At 36.7% G+C, this 20,364-nt stretch overlaps 1 protein-coding gene across 3 annotated transcripts in view; it reads left to right on the forward strand.

The window, feature by feature from the left end:
• AHI1 (Abelson helper integration site 1) overlaps positions 1-18,843 on the forward strand; it is an 85,024-nt gene extending 66,181 nt beyond the window's left edge. For 2 of the 3 annotated variants that reach the window (XM_058801577.1, XM_058801578.1), the window contains 4 exons: positions 2,247-2,409; positions 3,801-3,901; positions 14,135-14,214; positions 17,803-18,843. In XM_058801577.1, the coding sequence (XP_058657560.1) occupies positions 2,247-2,409; positions 3,801-3,901; positions 14,135-14,214; positions 17,803-18,037 (579 nt within the window). In that variant the 3' untranslated portion in view covers positions 18,038-18,843. The remainder of the gene's footprint in view (positions 1-2,246; positions 2,410-3,800; positions 3,902-14,134; positions 14,215-17,802) is intronic. The other variant, XM_058801579.1, reaches the window with a different exon arrangement.
• Positions 18,844-20,364: the final 1,521 nt, after the last annotated feature.

Below are 20,364 nucleotides of genomic sequence, written 5' to 3' on the forward strand. Positions count from 1 at the left end.
TTTGCAATATCTTTTGTACCTGTTATATTGTATCTGCTTTTGAAATCATGTCTTTCTTTTAGCATGATCCCAAGGACATTTTTTCTGCTGTAGATTTTTAAATTCTTACAGAGATGTTCATAACTGTATTACTACATTACTTCTGGGTTTATCAATCTTGCAAAACAATATCATAAAATTTTGTTGAATATAGTTTTTTTTTTATTTTTTGCTTGGACATTGACCCAAATAGAACTTGACAAATTTTTAAATTTTACACCAGAAGAAATTCCACTGCTTTAGGTGTAATTGTGTGGTATACATTCTTCTTTGGTTCTGAGGTGCATTTCTTATATCCTGTTATGGTCATTTTTCTGATCATATTTTGACAGAGAATATAATGGCAGTTCCACATTTTATTTCAATTCCCTGGCTTACTAAGCCACTTGTATTACAAGACACATTGGTATATTAATTTCTTATTTCTGAGAGACAGACTTGATTGGTTTGAACTGTTTGTGGCAGTTTCCATGTGACAGAATTTTTGTAATTAAAAAAAAAAAAAAATACAGCATTTGCACTGGAAGTATAATGCAAAAGACCCGGCAAAAAAAAGTAGTTCTTGATTAGCCTTTCATTGTTTTTCATGCTGCCAAGTAATTAGTGTTGCATTCCTACATTCCATTTTGGGTTTTGGGTTTTTTTACCTTAAGTGACCTCATGGTTTCATGAGATTGTCACTTAACTGAAGTGGGCACTGTTAGAGCACCTCTTACTGGACATGGCCATGGTGCTCATTAGTGTGGTTTAGTTTGGTTCTGTTCTACAGTTCATATTTCTGTACTGCCAACATCACCTGTAATTATTGTTAGCTTTCCTAATGCAGGGAGGAGAGGTATGATAAAACACATTTCATGGTTAAACTTCTTTATGTAAATTCAGGACTACTGAATGCATATTTAGGTAAATTTCCAGTCTACTGAAAACTATGCTGATACTAATTCTTTGGTGCTGACCAGCTCACAAATTGCCACATAAAATTTACAATGGTAGAATCACTTCCATCTTTTCCCATTCATAACTGATTTAATCTCTTTAATTGGTGACATGGAATTATGGAAATACAAGTGACATTGGCTATATTTCTACACACGCAACTTGCAGGTGATCCTGCTCAAAGCAGAAATACAAATGTAAATAGCATTGTGGAATTCAGCAGTCTTAAAATTTAAATGCATGCATGAGTAATAAAAAAATAAGAGTTTTTTCCTATCTGTCTCCTTCAATCCCATTACCCCTCCTATTGCTCCTAATGATCCCTGTTTCTGACCTCTACTTACAATTTATTAGAGGAATATGAGGTGAAGATTGGAGGTAGGGAAGCAGCATTCTGTGTGTAAAATAGGTCATAATTTTGCTCTTCACTTACGATGAGGGAAGTGAGCAATTCCGTTATTCTTTCAGTTCATTTGTTTTCCTTTCATGCTTCTCTGCTCAGAGTTCACTAGGACAGATTTTTGTTCATAAGGCATAGGAAATAAATAAGAAATTGTACTTGATATTTTCATATTCAGGGTAGAAAGCAGGCTTCTAGTAGTTTATTATATGTAGTATCCATGGTTCTGATGACTGTTAGTACTTTTTTTCATAAAAGTATAGCTGCACTGAATTTCACTGTCAAATAGATTTATTATGTGAAATTGAATATAAATGTATTTTTTGCAGATATTTATAAAATTGTATATCCAAATGCTTATTGCTAAACAAAACAAATGAAAAATAGAAAGTAAAAAAGAAAAAATGGACTGATCAAAGCAAAACTTTGTAATGTCTTTTTTTATTAAATTTTTCCTTGGATAAAGCTGTCATACTGTTAAGTATTTATTCAAACACATATGCTTCATAAGCACACAGAGAATGGGATCTGAAGGTGGTGTAACAATTCTGAGAAAGTGACTGTATGAAGTTTTTTTTTCCCTTTTGCTTCACAAGCAAATTGCTTATAAAACTAACAGCTGCTGTTTTGAAGCTAATCTTAGTGAATTGAATGTTCTTAACCATTTCTGCAATCCCACAGTCCTTTATCTTGCCTCTCCTGCTGCTTTCCCACCACCCCTGATCCCATTAGCAAAACTTGAGGCAGCCTCAGCTTTTACCAAAGTGCAGCTTTGGTTTCAGCTGCTTTTCTGCAAGAGGAAGTGAATGTTGCGCTTTTTTCTCTGTGGCATGGTTGTGATAAAGCTGTGGTGTTCTTATCTCTCTTTTAGGTAGTGGCTCTTTATGACTACACAGCGCATCGATCAGATGAGCTAACCATCCATCGCAGTGACATTATCCAAGTGTTATACAAAGATAATGATAACTGGTGGTTTGGCAGCCTAGCAAATGGACAGCAAGGCTATTTTCCAGCTAATTATGTGGCTGGTGAAAGTAAGTTTACTGCTGTCTTCCTGGTATACCGGTGTGGGTTTAACTGATGCTCCAAGATTTTACTGTGCTGTTCTGCTTATTGTTGCGAAGATAGGAATTTATGTAGTACACACGTGGCATAATGATGACTTATTGTGGTGCAGAAATTGTATTAAGTTAGCTAACCATTGCAGTTTCAGCTTATGGAATAAGTCAGCTTACTACTGACTTAATTACCTGTCAGCTGGATTGATCCCTTGTCTCTTCTAACACAGAGCCACCTAATTCAGGCCCCAGCTTGGCAATGTTTTAGGACACATCAAAGTATTTCACAAACATCTTGGGGTTTTTTCTTAGGCAATTTCCATTAAATCTAGCTTTTGTACAAACTCTTAATTTTCCCCCTGCTCTAATGGAGAATGTTCACTTCCCAAATATCTGGATTTCAGTAAGTTTTAAAAGAACAGTAATGGTTAAATCTCACATTTGAGCACTGAAGTTGCTACCAGGTCCTTTTCATTAAAACAGTTTTGATTAAACTGATACAGACTAACCTAGATGATTTTGAACAAATAATTAGTCCACTGCTGTAAAGATGCTCAGTGTGCTGGTGTAAATATTCAGCTTGTGGACACAGCATGTGGTTGCACACTACAAGAAATTCATTTGCCTTCCTAAACTATCAAACTATCAGTTATACTGGTATTTAGAAATCTTTTAACCCAATATTTCTCAAGATGGTTTTCCCCATTTTTTAGTTCTTCCCTATGTCTTTAAAGTGAAATCCAGTATTTAAGCTTCTTTCCTAAAAAACACTTGCACATAACACTGTGCTCACTTAATGGGGTCAATTAAAAGTTAGATTGACTGTGCCCTTTCCTATTGTCTTCTCCTTGTACATCCTGTGCACTTTCCCCTGCCTTTTCTCCTTGTAAGATAACCCAGAGAGAAGTCTGAAGGAAGAGTCTTCAGTGAGGGCCTTAAAAAAGTGTTCTGAAAAACAAAGAAAGACAAGACCTAAACAAAATTTTTGAAGCCGTTGTACAATTGTGAAAAAAAATCTCTGGTAAATAATTTGCTATTACAGTTGATGATCATCTTACTGAATCAAAAGAAACCTGTAAGATACATTTGTTAAGTATCCACTGCTTCCTAACAGTATGGACTTTGTTCTTAGGTAAATGTTTGAATGATTTTATACATTAACCAATATATAAATCACATTTAAATCTAAACTTGCTAGTATAAATGAAGGTTTATGGGATAAATTTTCATAAATTCTCAAAATTTGCCTTCAAACATTTTTCACCTGGTTTTGTTCACATCCTGATTTTGGCTAGATTGTAACATCATGGTGGTTCACAAATTCTTTCATAGCTCTAATAATGGTGAATTGTGGTTCCTCTTTTTAGAAGAATATGAAGAACAACCTTCAGGATTAATACCAGATTCTGCTCCTCTCCTACCAGAAGGACCAACAGAAGCAGAGGAAGGTTTTCTGACACTAGATAAGGTAATAATTTGAGAAGGAAGGATTCTGTAAGTAGAGGTAGGTTGTCTTTTGTGTACCACATGGACTGTATTAATTTTTGGTCTTTTATGTAAAAAATTCTTAAGTGTAGATCTCATTCCAGGCAAATAGGTATACTTCCAGTAGAAGTTTATATTTATCTTGTGTGGAATCAGCTGTTTCATCATGTAGCAATTAAATATCCTGCTTACTTCCATCATTCCAATGGGTGGCAAATCTCCCATTGACTCCAAGTTTACAGAGGTTATGTGTGCATAAGCATTCCTCTTCCTGTGATTTTTGTTAGTCAGAATATACAATATGTACAGAAGAAGAAGAAACAGGACCCAGGTTTTAGTCCAGGAAAATAAATGGACATTTGATTTTTATGGACTGGGGTTTTTTCCCCTGAATTTCAGAGATTTCACTATATGCAAAGCAGGCCAATTAAATCTCCTTTCTTCAGAGAATTAGAAACTTTGCATGCTTATGTTTCCCTTCTGTGAAATAAAACCAATGATTGTCTTAAAACATGGGATATCTGCTAAGAAAAAGAGTAATTAAAAATTAGTTCAACAATTGTTAGAATTTAAGAAATTTTTATTTCAAAATGTTTGTATCCTTAATAAGTGTACTTTCCACAACTTTCATTTTCATTTACTGAGATGGTACTAACACGACTACTTTAAAAGTATTGCTCAGATTTCTTTCAAATTATTTGAACATGTACTTTCCTAAAATTGAATCTAATATTTTGTATCTGATTTGCAAGACTCCAAGCATATTCTGTGTTGCTTAGTTACAACTTTTGGGGACTTCTCAAATGATTCATCTAATCTTTGCTCCATGGTGTATACAATCATAGAATTATTTAGGCTGGAAAAGACATTGCAGTGTTCAAGGTTAAAACCCTCAAGACTATTTCTGCTGCCCTTTTTTGTGCAGCTTCTGTTTTTAGTAGGTGAATATAGATATAGCATTTAAGAAGTACTCACTTGGCAATCTTGTTGAAGCTGGCTGTCTTCTTGAAGCCAACTGCTATAAATTTAATTACTCAGTGTTTTGTTCCTAACTATACTTGAAAAATCACTACTAGTAGTAGTAAATAATCTGAAGTATCCTTTACATCTCTGTAGCTGAGAAATTCCTAGGCAAACCATTGTCCAGGAAATGCAAGGGTGCTCTACTTCCAGATACTTCTATAAAGGTAGACTGGAATAAATATAGGAAAAATCACATTACTAATGATTTCTTTAATTTATTGTGTACATGGCTAGAGGCAAGGAGGGTATCCCAGAGGATGTTTTTGAAACCACCCAGTTTCACTCATACCTGGATTAGAAGAGAGAGAGAAGCGCTGTTATACCTATTTTTATTAGACTTTGTCATTGTTATCCACACATGTTTTTCTGTTTTAATCTGGTTGGAATTTAGTCAATTTACTGTATCACAATACTTTTATGTTCACCAGCTACTGTTACTAACATTTGCAACCCATATTTGTTATTCAGCTGTGTGCGAAGCAACATTTGATTAGTTTTGATTGCTTAGAATTTCTCAAGTGTCTATGGCTAACTTATTTTTCTAACACTAGTTTTTTTGTTATTGGTAGTACTTGTTTTAGTAACAATGAGTTTTAATATTATTTAATTAAAATGCTCTTAAATTCTGCTTGTACCTTGAGTTAAATTAACTACATATTTAATAATTAGTTGGAATTTTGTAGTAGTCTACAAGAAAGACATAATGAATCAAATGTACAGTATCAGTCCAAAACCAAGCAAATACATTGCTTTTCATCTTGCACAGCAGCCAAGAGTAGTACAAAATCATACAGAGTCTAGAGGGATATTGTGAAACAGGTCCTAGAAAAAATTATTTAAGGGGATATGATATACATATGAGATTAAACTAGCAAAGAGTGAACACTGGAGAGGGCATACAAAGTAATACCTGATGTGAAGTCAATGCACTCTTCTTTCTTTCACTTTTCTTTCCTTCTGCTGTTAAACAAGATCAGGGAGCATTAAGAGCTGGAATGGAAAACATCTGCTATTGGTAGAAGGAAAATTTTGTTTATGCCATGCTTTGTTACCCTGGTGAGCTCAACTACTACAAGACACTCTTAAATGTGTGTGCATAGGGATTAATTGCTTTAATAACATGTTTTAGGCTGAGGTAATGGCTGACATTTCAGACTGGGAAAGACGATTTGGTGGATTTTTTTAAATTTCAAGTCACATCAGCACTGTATAAACCATCAAGAGGATAGTGACTTTAACCAATGATGAATCAAATCTCTGTAGTACTTATGATGCCTTGAAATGTAATAGATTTACAAAAGCTGCAGAGTTCTGCAAAGAAGAAACAACTTGTCATTCAGCTGTTTACTAGAATGAATGAAAGTTTTACAGGGCTTTGGCTTTAGGCAATACCAGGGACTTCTGAGACAAAACTGCTAAGATGACCACTGAGGGGGCTCATCGGTTATGGCAGTTCCTGTCTTGCAGCAGTGACACAGCAACTTTTCTTCCTATTCCTTTCACTTTTTTTCAGTATGAGACCTGATGAAGGGAAATGCCAATTTCCTTTATAGGGGAGATTAGAAAAATTTAGTAAAACCCTGCATTTTGTTGGGGCTTTGTTTGGTTTGGGTTTTTTTTTCCTTGCTTTTGCAGAAAAGCTTTTATTTTTTTAATCCAAAAATATTTATTGAGTAATTAGGTTGTTGCTTAAGTTGTTGACACAAGCAGTAAAATATAAATTAATATTTTAGTTAGGATTTTTTTCGGACACAAGAATGTTTTCCCAAATACTTACTTATACCTAGGTCTGCTATATTTATTGTTCTTTCTGGGTGTTTTTGAGGATTACTCAAATATTTAGCACTGTTAAGACTGCAAAACAGTTACTGTGAAAATCATCCTAGCAATTACTTGTGAGATTTTGGTACTGTTCAAGACTAAATAAGGCACTTAAAATATTGACTATGACTATGATTTTAATTACTGGGAATACCCGATAGTCTAATTAAGAATAGTTTTAAAATTGCAGATATTACACATGCATATCTAGCTAATCGTCAGGGCTTTATGAGTGAATAAAGTGGAATTATTAACATTAGAAGAGGGTGTAATACTTAAGATCTAATATTAAGCTTTGCAAATAATTTCTAGAAAAGCTTTAGTTCAAAGAACTTTCTTTCAAAATACTTTCTACCATCAGTTTTGCATTCATAACAATAATTTTATGCAAACCTTGTTTTCCTGCCTTAGGAGTTACTTAACTCCTGAGCCACAAAATTAGGTCATAATCATCTTTAATTACAACATGCATGTAAACTGCCAATTGAAATTTCATGGAGTGAAGTTCTCACTGCGCTGATGAAGAATTTCAAGAAATAGAGATGGATTTATCAACTGGCTGCTCCAGTTAATGTGTTGTTTTCAGGTTCCTTAAGATGAAGGTGGAAAGGACAGGGATTCAGATAGGGTTCTGTTAGAAACCAGTGTGGGTTTTGCAAAATTTTGGCCAATCAGAAACATTTCAAAGTCGATAGAGTGTCTTTTTTTTCCCCAGAAGTTTTCTGCTGGCTATAAGATCTTGTGAACATGTTTTATAATTCAGTGGCCTGCCACTCACTACATGAAATACATGTAGCTGGATTTTGAATATTAAATATGCAATGCCATGTTACATGAGAATAGTAGGAAGTAGTAATAGACAAAATAGTAAATTTAAAACTTCCATTAAAAGTGTAAAAAAGTATTCTTTCTGGTATATTTGTCTTTGGAAAATGATGTCAAGATGTAAATAGAAAAAAAAAAGAAAAGGCTTACTGACAAGAACCACATTATTATTGCACAATTTGAATAATCTACCCAAAGGTCATCAAAACTTGATTCCATGTATATTTAAACAAAGTTAGGAATTATCACTGTTCACATAAATAATTCATGGTCTCACTCTTCTTCCCCTGGAGGAGGTCCTTGTCAGACTTTGTGAATATGTAGCCCGGTGTGTCTGAAACCAACCTGCCAAGCAATTGATGCTTTCCCTTGGGCTTGAGCTGTTTACATGAGGGTAATTTTGTGGGCTTAAAATTTATTTATTGAATCTAAAAGTTTAAAAAGCATGGAAAGCTTGTTCCATATTTCAAAAATAATAGCTAGAAGTTTTCCTATTAGTTTCATCAAGTACTTCTATTTTATAGTTTGTACAGTTTCTATTTTCTCCATTAGTGTTACCTTTCTTCAGGTTACTGAGGAACACTTCAGAGACTGATTATCTTTTAGGAAGAGGAGGGAGAAATAGGAAGATATGATTATGCTAATGAGGGAAATACTAAGGAATTAATACAGTGAAACTCTTGCAGTGAATAGAGCTAAAGGCTTTTGACACATCATGAACTCTGTTCATTTTCAAGGTTCAGGGAGATAGCAGAAAAAAGTGATTTTCAATTGAATTAGAATGTATTGTAGTGAAGTTCATAATACTGGGCTTCATTCCCAGCTGATATGATTACAGATCTCTCTTTCTGCAGGTATCGACATCTGGGCTGAAAGAAACTGCTTTTCTAGAATCAATCTGCAAAGCTACTGTGTACTCTTCCACATATACTGTTTAATAGCATTATAAAATAGATATTTCTTTATGAATCCTACTTTTGAAGTACTAATTACTTTGATCATTATTTAAGAAATCATTCATCTGAAGGAAATGTTACTATGGCACTATCTATAAGGAATGGGCCATTTTTCTTAATCTTTACCCAGTATTAACATATTTTAGCTTTTAAGGTCTTAGATTTCCTATTTCTTAGTACTCTGTTTTTCCTTTAAAATGCAGTTTGTACTGTTTGAGATAGAATCATAGAATGTGAAGAGGTTGGAATGGACCTTAAGGATCACCCACTCCCAACCCCCTCTGTCATGGGCAGGGACACCTCCCCTAGACCAAGTTGCTCAAGGCTTTATCTGACCTGGCTTTGAACACTCACAGGGTTGAGGCATCCACAACTTTCTTGGGCAACCTGTTTCAGTGTTTCTCCACCCTCACAGTAAAAAATTCCCTCCTAATATGTAACCTAAACTTCCCCTCTCTCCATGTATACCCATTATTCCTTTTCCTGTCATTACAGGCTGTTGTGGGAATAGTACTCCCCAGTTCAGTGCCCCCACTGAGGCTTTCCCAGTCCACACACCACTCTCTTGCTCCTGCTTCCTTCCCCCTTTCCACTGCACCAGAATGAAGTAGAGAATTGGAGGCACAAAAGGTGAAGATTGTAGGTTGCGATAAGAAGAATTTACTGTAAACAGCAATGAGATAAGAAAGTGAGCAATAACATCAGCAATGTTAATAACAAAAGTGTACAAAAGAGAAAGTGATTCACACCCAAAGATGCTCTCTGTGGAACCTGCTACAATAAATTTGTGCCAGATGGTTCTGGCTTCTCCTCACCAAGTTTTGGACTGGAAGGAACACCCTTCTCCAAGAGAGTCCTTTTTCCCCCACCCTTGGCAATGATATGAGGTCCTATCACATCTGGGTCTTTGCTGTGCCCCTCTCAGCTATTGCACAAAATTTAACCCTGCCCTGGCTGAAATCAGGACACAGAAAAAGAGTTACTCTCCAGGTTCTCTGTAGGCCTTCTTGAGACACTGAAAGGTTATCAGGTCTCCACACATTCTCCACACAACTTCTCTTCTCCAGGCTGAACAGCCCAAACTTTCTCAGCCTGTCTTCATAGGGATGGTGCTCCAGTCCTCTGATCAACTTCGTGACCCTCCTCTGGACTTGCTCCACCAGTTCCACATCCAGAACTGGGCACAGCACTACAGGTGGGGTCTCACAAGAGCAGGGTAGAGAGGCCAGATCACTTCCTATGACCTGCTGACCACACTTCTTTGGATACAGCCCTTCTGGGCTGTGAGCACACATGGCTAGCTGATGTTGAGTTTGTCATCACCCATCACCCCCAAATCCTTCTCCACAAGGCTGCACTCAATCACTTCTCTGCTCAGCTTGTAGGTGTGTCTGGGATTGCCACAACCCAGGTAGAGGGCTTTGTACTTTGCTTTGTTGAACTTCATGAGGTTTGCATAGACCCAGCTCTCAAGCTTCTCGAGGTGCCTCTGGATGGCATCCCTTCCCTCCAGTGTGTCAGCTGCACGTGCAAGTTGAATGAATTACTCTCTCTTAAGCATGTGTGGTGCTACTTTATTGGTAACCTGGTAACTACGTGTTCTGTCTCAAGAAATATTTACACCTGTGTCTATAGTATTACTTGAATCCTTGATAGAAAAGGTATCTGGTTTATAAGAAAATTAATACCTGTTGGGGGAAAAAAGAGAAGGGGGAACTTCATGCATAGACATTTGCTGTAGGTGACCAGTCTGTTTAAAGACAGGAAGAATCAAGCTGAGCCGCTGAGTTGGTGACACATATTATCTCAGGAGCAAGCTGGTTTTTCCCTTACTCATTTTTCTCCTTGGGTCCTATTAGCCTCTTTCTGAAGAAAATTGAACTTTTTAATGCAAATGTTGATGCAAAGCTGTGATCCCATATAAATTCCCAGAGGCCAAATCATTAAGAGTGAAAACAGGTGTTCTAAACCATACTGCTTCAATCTGAAGTATCTTGTCTCCACTCTTCCTCCTCCTCCTTTTGTTATCCCTCAAAAACTCATGTAGTTGATTTGATTTCTGAGACGCAGTATTTGCTGGTGTTAAGCCATGACTACAGTTTTCACCCAACAGATTTTTCCCTGTATGCAAAAGAGAGAAATTCATGCCAATGTCTGTCTTGTATACTGAGCCATGGTTCTTCTAGATTCTCACTTGATCTAAGCTAATACTGTTAGATATAAGGGCCAGAATCTGGTCAGTCTGATTTACACAGGGTTGTTCTTTAAAAACACTGAAAGGGGGGAAGGTAATTGTAAGTTAATTGCATTTTAAATAGGAAGATCATGACGAAATAAATATATGTAATTCTGGTAGCAAAGGTCTCTGCCAGTTGTTCATTTAATGGGGAAATGTGTGGATGGATGCAGAATAGCAGGGGAGAAAGTGATGAGGGAGGTGTGGTGTCACATTTCTCCTGAACTTGACTTGTTAGAACAGTTTTGACAGCAGGCATTGGCATAGTTTTGGGTAGTTAAATACGTGGCTGTGAATCTTTTATCCATGGACTGCACAATAGAAAACAAGATAGAGGGTTAGCACTGAGTGTAGTGTCCTAAAGACAAGCATGAAAAGGCACAGAGACATGTTCATTCTTGCCATCTGTGATCCAATGAGTTTTTAATTAGATGAAGTTCTGTAGAAACAGCTTCTCTGGGAGAGTTGCTCTGTAGGCTGTGGAGCAAATTCATTTACTGTCATGGCTTGAGTCATCTGAATAGATTCCCTGCACCATTCTATTCTGTCCATCTACCTCCTAGTCAGCCAGAGAATCTCTGCAGACCAATCTTAGGGACAACTCTGCACAGCCTAGAGGAAAGCACCCCCAGAAACATGGATTTAGATGGGACTATGTCTTTAGTATTTCCTTTAGATGTCCTCTGCTTCAGGTTCTTTTAGAAAGTGTGTTCTGGAATACCTGATTGCTCCCACAAGTTGCAGAGGAAGGGTTTAGTGCTTGATTTACTGCTGTGGATTCTATAGCAGGGATCAGGAACTTGATATGCTTTTGTGTATTTTGCCTTTATTTATATTGCTTTGGTTGCTTCTTATGTGGAAGCAAGAGAGAATGTTAAGTATGAAATGAAAGAGCTGTAAAGCAAGCAAGCCCTTTAGAAAAGGACAATATGTATTTTATTACAATTTTCCCTTCTAAGATCATAAAGCAAAAAAACCCTTTGGAAAAGCCAAGCTTCTACAGTTGACATGAACTAATGTTCTCTTCTTCTGGTGGGCTATATCTCACAAACAGGGGGAGAATTAGAACATGGCAACAAAATTGAACACTGTTAGTGGCACTATAAAAATAAGCTGAATTTTTTGTACTGTGTTCAGCATTTGTTCTTGTGAACAGAAAAATATTCAGAAGTGTCTGAAACATTAGGGTGTTTTTCTTTAAAGCAAACACTGCCCTAATAATGCTATATTAATATTTAAGCTCTGTGATCTGGAGGAGTGTCATGGCTCACACCATGCTTGTTCCAGCACCAGCTTTACTGCATCTTCGTACAGAGGCAGTGATGATAGTGCAGAGCTGTTTGGAGCTTCCTGGGAGATCTGCCCATGCATAACAAGTGATTGAGATGTTTAGAAATGAACAAAGATGAGATCAACAGCCTCTTCAGCTCCTCCATATTCCAGCCTTCCCTGGCTTGCTCCTGACATTGACATGCCCTTAGTGAGTTCCCAGTGTGTGTTACCACACATCCTTTGCTGAAGATCTGCATGTTTTCCCAGCCTCCACTTCTTCCTCCTGATGCTTCATCACATTGTTTCACCAGCTCCTTGCATCTGCCCCTGATCCCTTTGTTTCTTCAGTACTGCTACTTCTTAACGTCACTAAGATGGGAAAAGAAGGTCAGGTAGTAGACTGAGGGGCACAAAGGTGTGTGGGACGGACAAAAGCAGGTAGTGGCAGCGAGATCTGATTCATAAAGATCTAGTATCTAGTTCCTCCTTTATTGCATGCTTGAAAGTTTGTAGGAATGAAGTAAGAAAGCTGTCATAAACAGTACTTTGGACTGTTGGGTCTCCACAGACCTAGGAATTCTCATGAGTTGCCATGTGAGATGAACAGCTATCTGAAGGCCTCCAAATGTGTGCTCCTCTTTCCTTGGTACTCATACTAAAAAGCTGGGCTTTAATATATGAAAGGCTATGTGATGAGTTCTTTTTAAAACAGATCATAAGAATTTTCAGTTAAGCAGCTTAATTTAGTGGATACTTTAAGCTTCTAACTGTAAAACAAGGATAATTTTCTGTGTTTAGGTATCTGAAAGTATTCAAAATCTTAGTGTATTTTTTATAAGAGGTCAGTCTTCTGTAGCAGCACTTCAGGGAATTCTACAGTTCTTTGGAATGGTTTATATTTGATTATAGTAATTGTATAGTGAGAAGATTCCGTAATATTTGCTCAAGAATGTGGGTAAAATGGTTCAACATCATTCACACAGGATTTTCTGAAAAATATTTTGTTTTCACTGCAAGCAGAATGAACTAATGGTTGTATGTATGGCAAGGAACGACAAGGTTATAAATGCTGAAGGAAGTATTAATTACTTGGAGTCATTCCCTTTACAACACTCCCTTGTATTTTTCATATCAGTGGTATTATATTTCCTTCTTTTGTGTTTACTTTTACCATTGACTTAGTCTCAAGTTTATTACTGTATTAAGAAGGATTTTGTGTGTGAAGTAGATGATTTTTCTTCCTAGCCCTGCCAGTGCTGCATTATTGTATTCTAATCGGCTGACTTTTGTCTAAACTAATCCAGCAATCTGTGTTTTTACAGCAGACTAATTCTAATGACTAATGTTTGAACATGGTGGTTGTGTGCAGTGTAAATGTATGAATTCAGTGAGTCAATGGGAGCTTCATCCTGTTTATTGTAAGTCAGCAGAAAAATACTATTGAACTAATAAAATAATCTGTCCCCGAAGACTCAGAAAGGGCATTCATATTTCCTTATGGGAATTCTTCCATTAGGTTTGAGACCTGTTAGAATTAGGTTTATTTGTAGAGGGAGCAAGTTGTACAGAGACCCTCTAATTACTTTGGAAGTGACAGAATCTACTTCTCCAGATTTGGGGAAATTTTAGCCCTGAACTACAAGGTAACCTGGAGTGATTTGAACTGCTTTTGAATGAAACTTGCAGGATTAAAAAATACAGGTTTTTCTCGTGAAAACTATGCGATAAGAAGGCTTACTAGCATTCTGCTTTTTTATTTGTAGAAGCACAAATAATTCTTTTAAAACAATGTATGTTTTAAGCTGGCTTCAAGCAGATTCATAACCTCTTGTTTCTACACATACTTGAAAACTGTCTTTCATTTGCAAGCAGCCTTTTTTTTTTTTTTTTTTTTTTTTTGTAGCAGGGCACTGTTTCCTTGTTTGTAACCACACAGGAGTTAACATTTTATGGCTGATAGACATTCTTTTTCAAACGAGGTATATTCTCTCCTTATTCAGGAAGCTGGTGGGTTTTCTGTGCACATGTTGGCCCTGTTGTCTGTCGTCTTTTTACCTTCCTGCTTGTATTGTCTCTTTTACAGATGTCACCAGTCACCAGTAAGTCAGGGGACCTGAAATTTACCTCCAGACATGACACAGATAGAGACTCAGCTGCAACACAGTAAGCAAGAAATGCTTTTAACAATTTGCAGTGTTATTCCTACAACTGTTGTTTGAAAACTGTGAGAAAGGTTGGAAGGGTTGATTTTTTTCTCAAGCAAAACAAGAAGTTAGCTTTAGGGTGATCAGTGGGAGAGTGCTTCACACCCAAAATGTGGAGCAAATAACAGTTCATACACATATGCCATCACCAGAAGAGCAAGGACTATAATGTACATGGCAGTCAAAACTCTGGGATATGTGGTTGCTCACTGGCTTACCTTAGCTGTATATTAGGATTTATTGCTGCAGACACCTTCTAAAAGTTAATTAATGTAAATTCCAAAAGGCTTTCACATTCTAAAAAGATGCCAGCAGCACCTTTGATGATGACGCTTGCATTTCTTAAAAATCGTAGCTCTCTGTTGCGTGAAAGCTGTAAGCAGATAAGATCTCAGCATTTTGAACAGGAGCTTCCACAATATCTTTAACTTTTGCAATCTTTTTTGCTTCAAAAATTGATATCTGAAAATACTTCCCATGCTTGCCATTGTATCTGTCACCTAAGCAAAGTTATTTCACTGATCATTTTCCAGACTGGTTCCTTCCTCATATAAATAATCGACATTATGCTGCAAACGCAGATACATACCTCATTTGAACCTGCCTTTTCAGGTGTGTATCTGCATTTACAGCATTATGTAGATTATTTAGATTATGTAGATTATTAGTAGATACAAATTCTGAATTTTGTATCTCCAGCTGTCTCTCAATTTGAAAAGAAATTGTGAGTGGAAAGTTTAACTCTCAATCATGATGAGGAGTGGGCTGTGCAACCACACATTGAAAGAATTCAGTGTTGAATTTTGGACACAACTATTCTAGTGTTATATTCATTAAAGAAGGAAATGCCTTAAAAGCAGAGTTATTGTGACAGTTGACACAGTCTGTTAGAAGTCAGTATCAAAAATTTGGGATAACTCAACTCCATTGGTAGGACTTCAGGAAAAAAATTATTTTGAGTGACATTTCCAGAGCATCCACTGAAAAATGTGGGACCAGAGATTTAAAATGTGGAATCACAAATGATTTAAGAAGATTCAAGAATTTTGGGTCAAACCAAATACAAATTTTCATTTCAATTGAAGCTAGGGCTATCCTGAAAAGGTGTCACACTGAAGAAATAGAGCCCAAAAATTACTTCAGTTACTTTTCAAAAAAGTGAGAGAAGACACCTATGTGCTTGAATCACTGGAATGTGCTCCTTCATTCTGAACCATAGGGAGCAGGAGCATCATGGAGATTCCAGTCTGAATCATGCATGCTCCATGACATAGCACTTCACAGCAGTGACCACATGGACCAGGGTTTTTTCAGAAAAGACTACAATCTGTTGCCTTATTTTGAAGCTAGAAAAGAATCCTCTGACACTGCTGATGCCACTAGTGTGAACAACTGTCAGTATTTCAGTTTATAGGTATTTATACAGCACACATCAGGTAATAAAACAGCTCAGAAAGAGGGCTGCCTATTTTTCAAGAAAACTCTCACTTTACTTTTACCAAAAACATGACCTTCCAGGACTCTAGTTTTCTTGGTCACTGCAGTCAATGTGTCTTGAAATACCCCTAAAAATTTACATACATGCAAGTGTTGCCATCCTAACTGGAAAAGGTTTATATTTCAGCATCTAACAGCAATATCAATGTGAATTGAGATCCAGTCCAATCTGTACTTAAATGGTTGCTCCACCTAAAACATGCTGTTTTTTTCCTGTTTTCTGTGAAAATACACTTAAGATTCATGTCACACTGATATATATGATATGAAATTTATTTACTGCATAATTCCTAAGAATCCAGTGGTTGTCAAGTACACACTTTCAGTATGGAGAAGTGAAACTTTAATACCTGCACAACTTGCTAAGCCAAATGAATGTTTACTGCTTTGTTTATTAGAACAGTATTGTTCACTACAGCCACAATACCTACTGTAAAAGAACATGAATGACAAGTCCTTATGAAATATCTGGTTTTTGAGAATTTCTGGGTGGGAAATAAGGTTTTACAATAGTAAAACAGATTTTATACAAGATGGTAGTAGATCTTTATTTTAGCCAAGCAGTTCATGTGTCTTGCATGAAGAAGACACATGATAGAAGAAATAGTGAAATTATGCTAAGTTATTTTAGTCTAAGTTTTGACACATCTGATGTTCAAATAATAAAAAGATGAGAACTGCTTCTCAAAATTAGACTACCTTTATATTGGAAATAGCATAGTAACCTTACCCTTTGAATAGTAATGGTTAGCTGCTACTTGTCAGCACAGCCATTATGTCCTTAGGTGTGTTCCCATTGTGTGGTTTCCTTGAGCTGCACTAGGTAGTGCTCTGCATAAATTTACACAAGACCCAGCTGAACACTGGGTTTGGTACACTGGCACTTACAACACTGAATAATTATGGCTCTGTACCCTAGTTTCCTCATGCAGCAGCACTCCTCAAATTGTTCTAGGAATCCTGACACAGAGGTTCTTAGACTCTCAAACCTTTTCCTTAGGATGTTCTAGTACTCAAGCTGCAGCAATCCACATATTCATGAGTATACAGTTTAGCTTTAAAAAAAGTTCCAAGTACAGACAGACATTCATCAGTTCATTAGCAAGGCTGATGTGTAAACATTTTCATCCATAAAACCCAATTACATTAGGACAGTATCATCAACAGTGCAGCACTTTTAACACCATTTTTATGGAAAAGACACACATTACATTCTTCAGTTTTGATTCATCCTTTTGCTGATGTGTTTCAGCAGTATTAAACAGTTCAGGTCATAAACCAAGAGCCTTTTGTGCTAGGCACAATACAAATTTTGAGCAAAGACAGTACCTTCCTTTGAAAGGTCAGAGTTGAGGTATTGTTACATATTTATAGTTAAAGTTGGAACTTTTGCCAAGAGTGGGAATTTGTGATAAAAGTGGTGTAACATCTGCATAATCCCTGCCATCATGTGCAAGACCAGTTAGAGGCATCAACTGGAATACAGAAGTTTGACCAATCCTTTTGGCACTGTATGAAGGCTGATAAGCAGAAATAAATAGACATTAAAGCCATTTCCGACTCTGTCCTTGTTCAGGTATATTAAAATGGAAAAACTAATCTTAGGCACTTGGACTGTGTGTCTTATTCTTGTTGCATAAATAAACCAGGAATATCTACATAATTGTAAGTATTTTGGTGTCTGAGCTTAGGAAAGTGGAAAAAAAACAAGTGCAATTGCTTTTATGAGAGGAGGAGACTGGTAATTTGTATTTTTTAATTGCATCTGTTGTCTGTTGATCAAGACGAGCTGATTTTTAAGATCATGAGCAGTTCTTTTCAAAGCAATGCTATGATAAAAAGTAGACTAGTGGAGTGGTCTCATATTTTGTCTTCATGGTTTTTCTGCCTTTGTTCTGCTGTGGAACAGTAGTTTTTGTAGTTGTTTCAGCATTGTGCTCAAGAGGACAGGCAGACAATTGCTCTAACACATCAGCTGTAGGTGGAAAAAGCTCTAAATTTGGGCTAACTTTGTGTTTCTTTTACTCTTTTTATATCCACCTTCCTCTAGAGGTACAAAGAAAAAGAAGAAAAGGATACAAAGGAATGAGAGAGAAAATCAGCACAACTTAATGAGCGTCGATACTCCTCTGTCATCAGTTACAACTAATGGTGTTGAAAACGAACCTGCATCCCGTGGGGTGGAATTGAAGAAGAAGAAAAAGGCAGCAAGAGGCTCAAACTTAAGCACAAGTGGAAGGACAAATATTGCCTTTGAGCTGGAGCACCATGACGCAGAGGCGTAATTTATTTCTGAATGCTGGGGTGATGTTCATTACACGCGTTGAAGGCTGCAATTATGATCTCTCTTGCAGGATTAACAACAAACAAATAAATTAAAATACTTAAATATGCAAAATGGTACCAGTTGTGACTTATCAATAGTACAAACCTGTTTTGGATGACTTTTGCCCTGGCTTCCTTGAACTCAACAGAACTTGAAGGTTCAGCTCCTCACTGGACTGGAAAAGAACTGAAAATGTCAAATACAATGTTTCCTAATTTGATATCTGATTAAACTGTCACTTAGGCATTTGTGTAGGCTGTTGATCAATCCATGGCAAGCAAAGAATCAAGTGAAAAAGTGTGATCTAGAGCAAAACATGCCCGACCACTACATAAGTTATTAAAGTAGCATTTTGAAGTATGATGTAAGTTAAATAGAAGAGTGTTCAGGATGGTAAAATACCAAAGGAGTGCTGACATTAAGGTGTACCTGAAAACACAAGCCTTTAAAAAATATTTTCCTGACATCAAATACATGTTTGGACTGCATTTTGCAGCTTTGAAGGGAGTTGTGGAGTAGCTACCTATGCAACTACATTGTCTTCAGTAGGACTACTTGTTCTTATAAAAATTAATTAGTGTTGCAAATTCCAGGCAGTTGTATTTTTCAAAGGAGGTGTGCTGCACATAGTAAAGATTCATTGCAGTTTTGTCAGAGTTCCTGGCTGCTTTGGCAGCAGTCTTGCCAAATATACTTTCTTTTGTCTGAATGAAATATTTCATATCCAACTATGCTGTTTGTTTTACTTGTAGTCCTTATTCACTTGTAAGCATCATTACTCTATTTTTTTACTTGAGTATTATTTTGTGAACTTTTACTAATGACTTCACTAATTTACTATGGTGTTAAATAAATTATGTTTTATATTAAACAAAACACTTTCTATCAGTTAGTGTTGGTATTTTTTCTGGCTGATGATGTCTAGTTTATTTTTACTCTGCTAGGAAATTCTTTCTCCTCCCCCTCTGAAGCAATAAATAACATAAAATTAGAAAGCCCTTATTTAGTAGACAGGGCACTTGATTCCATTAAAAAAAGAAGTGAAAATAACAATGCTGGGCACTGATGTGTGAAATGCAGCCAGATGCAGAGGACTAGTTGCTGTATATTGTAATATCTTCCTTGCACATGTTTTGAAGCCAGAAAAATCTGTAAACTTTTTTTCTTTTTAGTAAAGCACAGCAGCAAATCCTCTCTTTTCCCCCCACTGGTAGTTGCTATTTGCTAGCAGTCCTAACTTTGCTCTGCCTGGAGTGTGTGCATGGAGCCTTGCCCTAAATGGGGCTTGCGTGTGTGTACTGGAAACTTAGTAATGTCTCTTTCCCCAGTCAGAGGTGGTGTAAAATTACCTCACTCCTGGGGCTGCCTGATTCTGACCAGGCTCCCCACCTCTTATGTTCCTGCAGTGTGTTCCAGCTCATCATCCTGTGTGACATGTGCCATTTAGAGATTTTATAATGGGGAAAAATCTCCACATCTTACATTTCTTAAAATGTCCTGGGTCACATTTAAAACAAGGGCAGAGCGTGACATCAGGAAGAGCTGAGCAGTAGCCAAGATCTGGGAGCTCATTGGAAAGCATTGTAAAATGTTAATTTGCCATTGTCGACACTGAAGACAGAAATAACACTTCAGATAAACACCACGGAGAGATGGTAGTTCTAATCAAAGGCACAGCACCTCCTTTCATGCTTGCGAACTAGGGCTCCAATTATGTTCACTGCTCTGAAGCTGAATAGAGCTGCTTTGCCACACTTTCCAAATTGAGAGGAGAGGCAGCAGTAGTGTCTTCCAAGGCACAGTTCCAAAAAACAATTAAGCAGAAGGAATCAGATAAGAGCCAAACATGAAAATGCAGGAGTTGAAAATAAACTTTTCATAATGTTTTCTTGTAATTGCAGTAGCTTTTGTTTTGCTTCTATAATTTTTTTTCTTCCCTACCACATGGTTGGTTAGAGACTTCTTCTACTTTATACAGAGTGTCACTGTGGTGCTAGTTTTCTGCATTCATTTCACAGAAAAGGAACAAAAATATCTAAAATTTAAAAAGGTTTATGATCCTTCAGTATTAAAATTGGAGCCTTCACCCTAAAATCTCTTTAACAAATTATGAGTGTGGCACAATGGCAAAGACAGCTTTTACCTTTTGTTCAAAAATATGGTCGATGCATTCATTTTTAGAAGAACTGCTTTTTGGTATCAGTAGAGTTTTTATTCTTCCGATATTGCTGTTGGGATTTTAAATTTTCAAAAAAAGGATAAAACTTTTAAATGCTTTAATGGTTT

Source organism: Ammospiza caudacuta, chromosome 3, assembly GCF_027887145.1.
Source record: "Ammospiza caudacuta isolate bAmmCau1 chromosome 3, bAmmCau1.pri, whole genome shotgun sequence".
NCBI lineage: Eukaryota > Metazoa > Chordata > Aves > Passeriformes > Passerellidae > Ammospiza > Ammospiza caudacuta.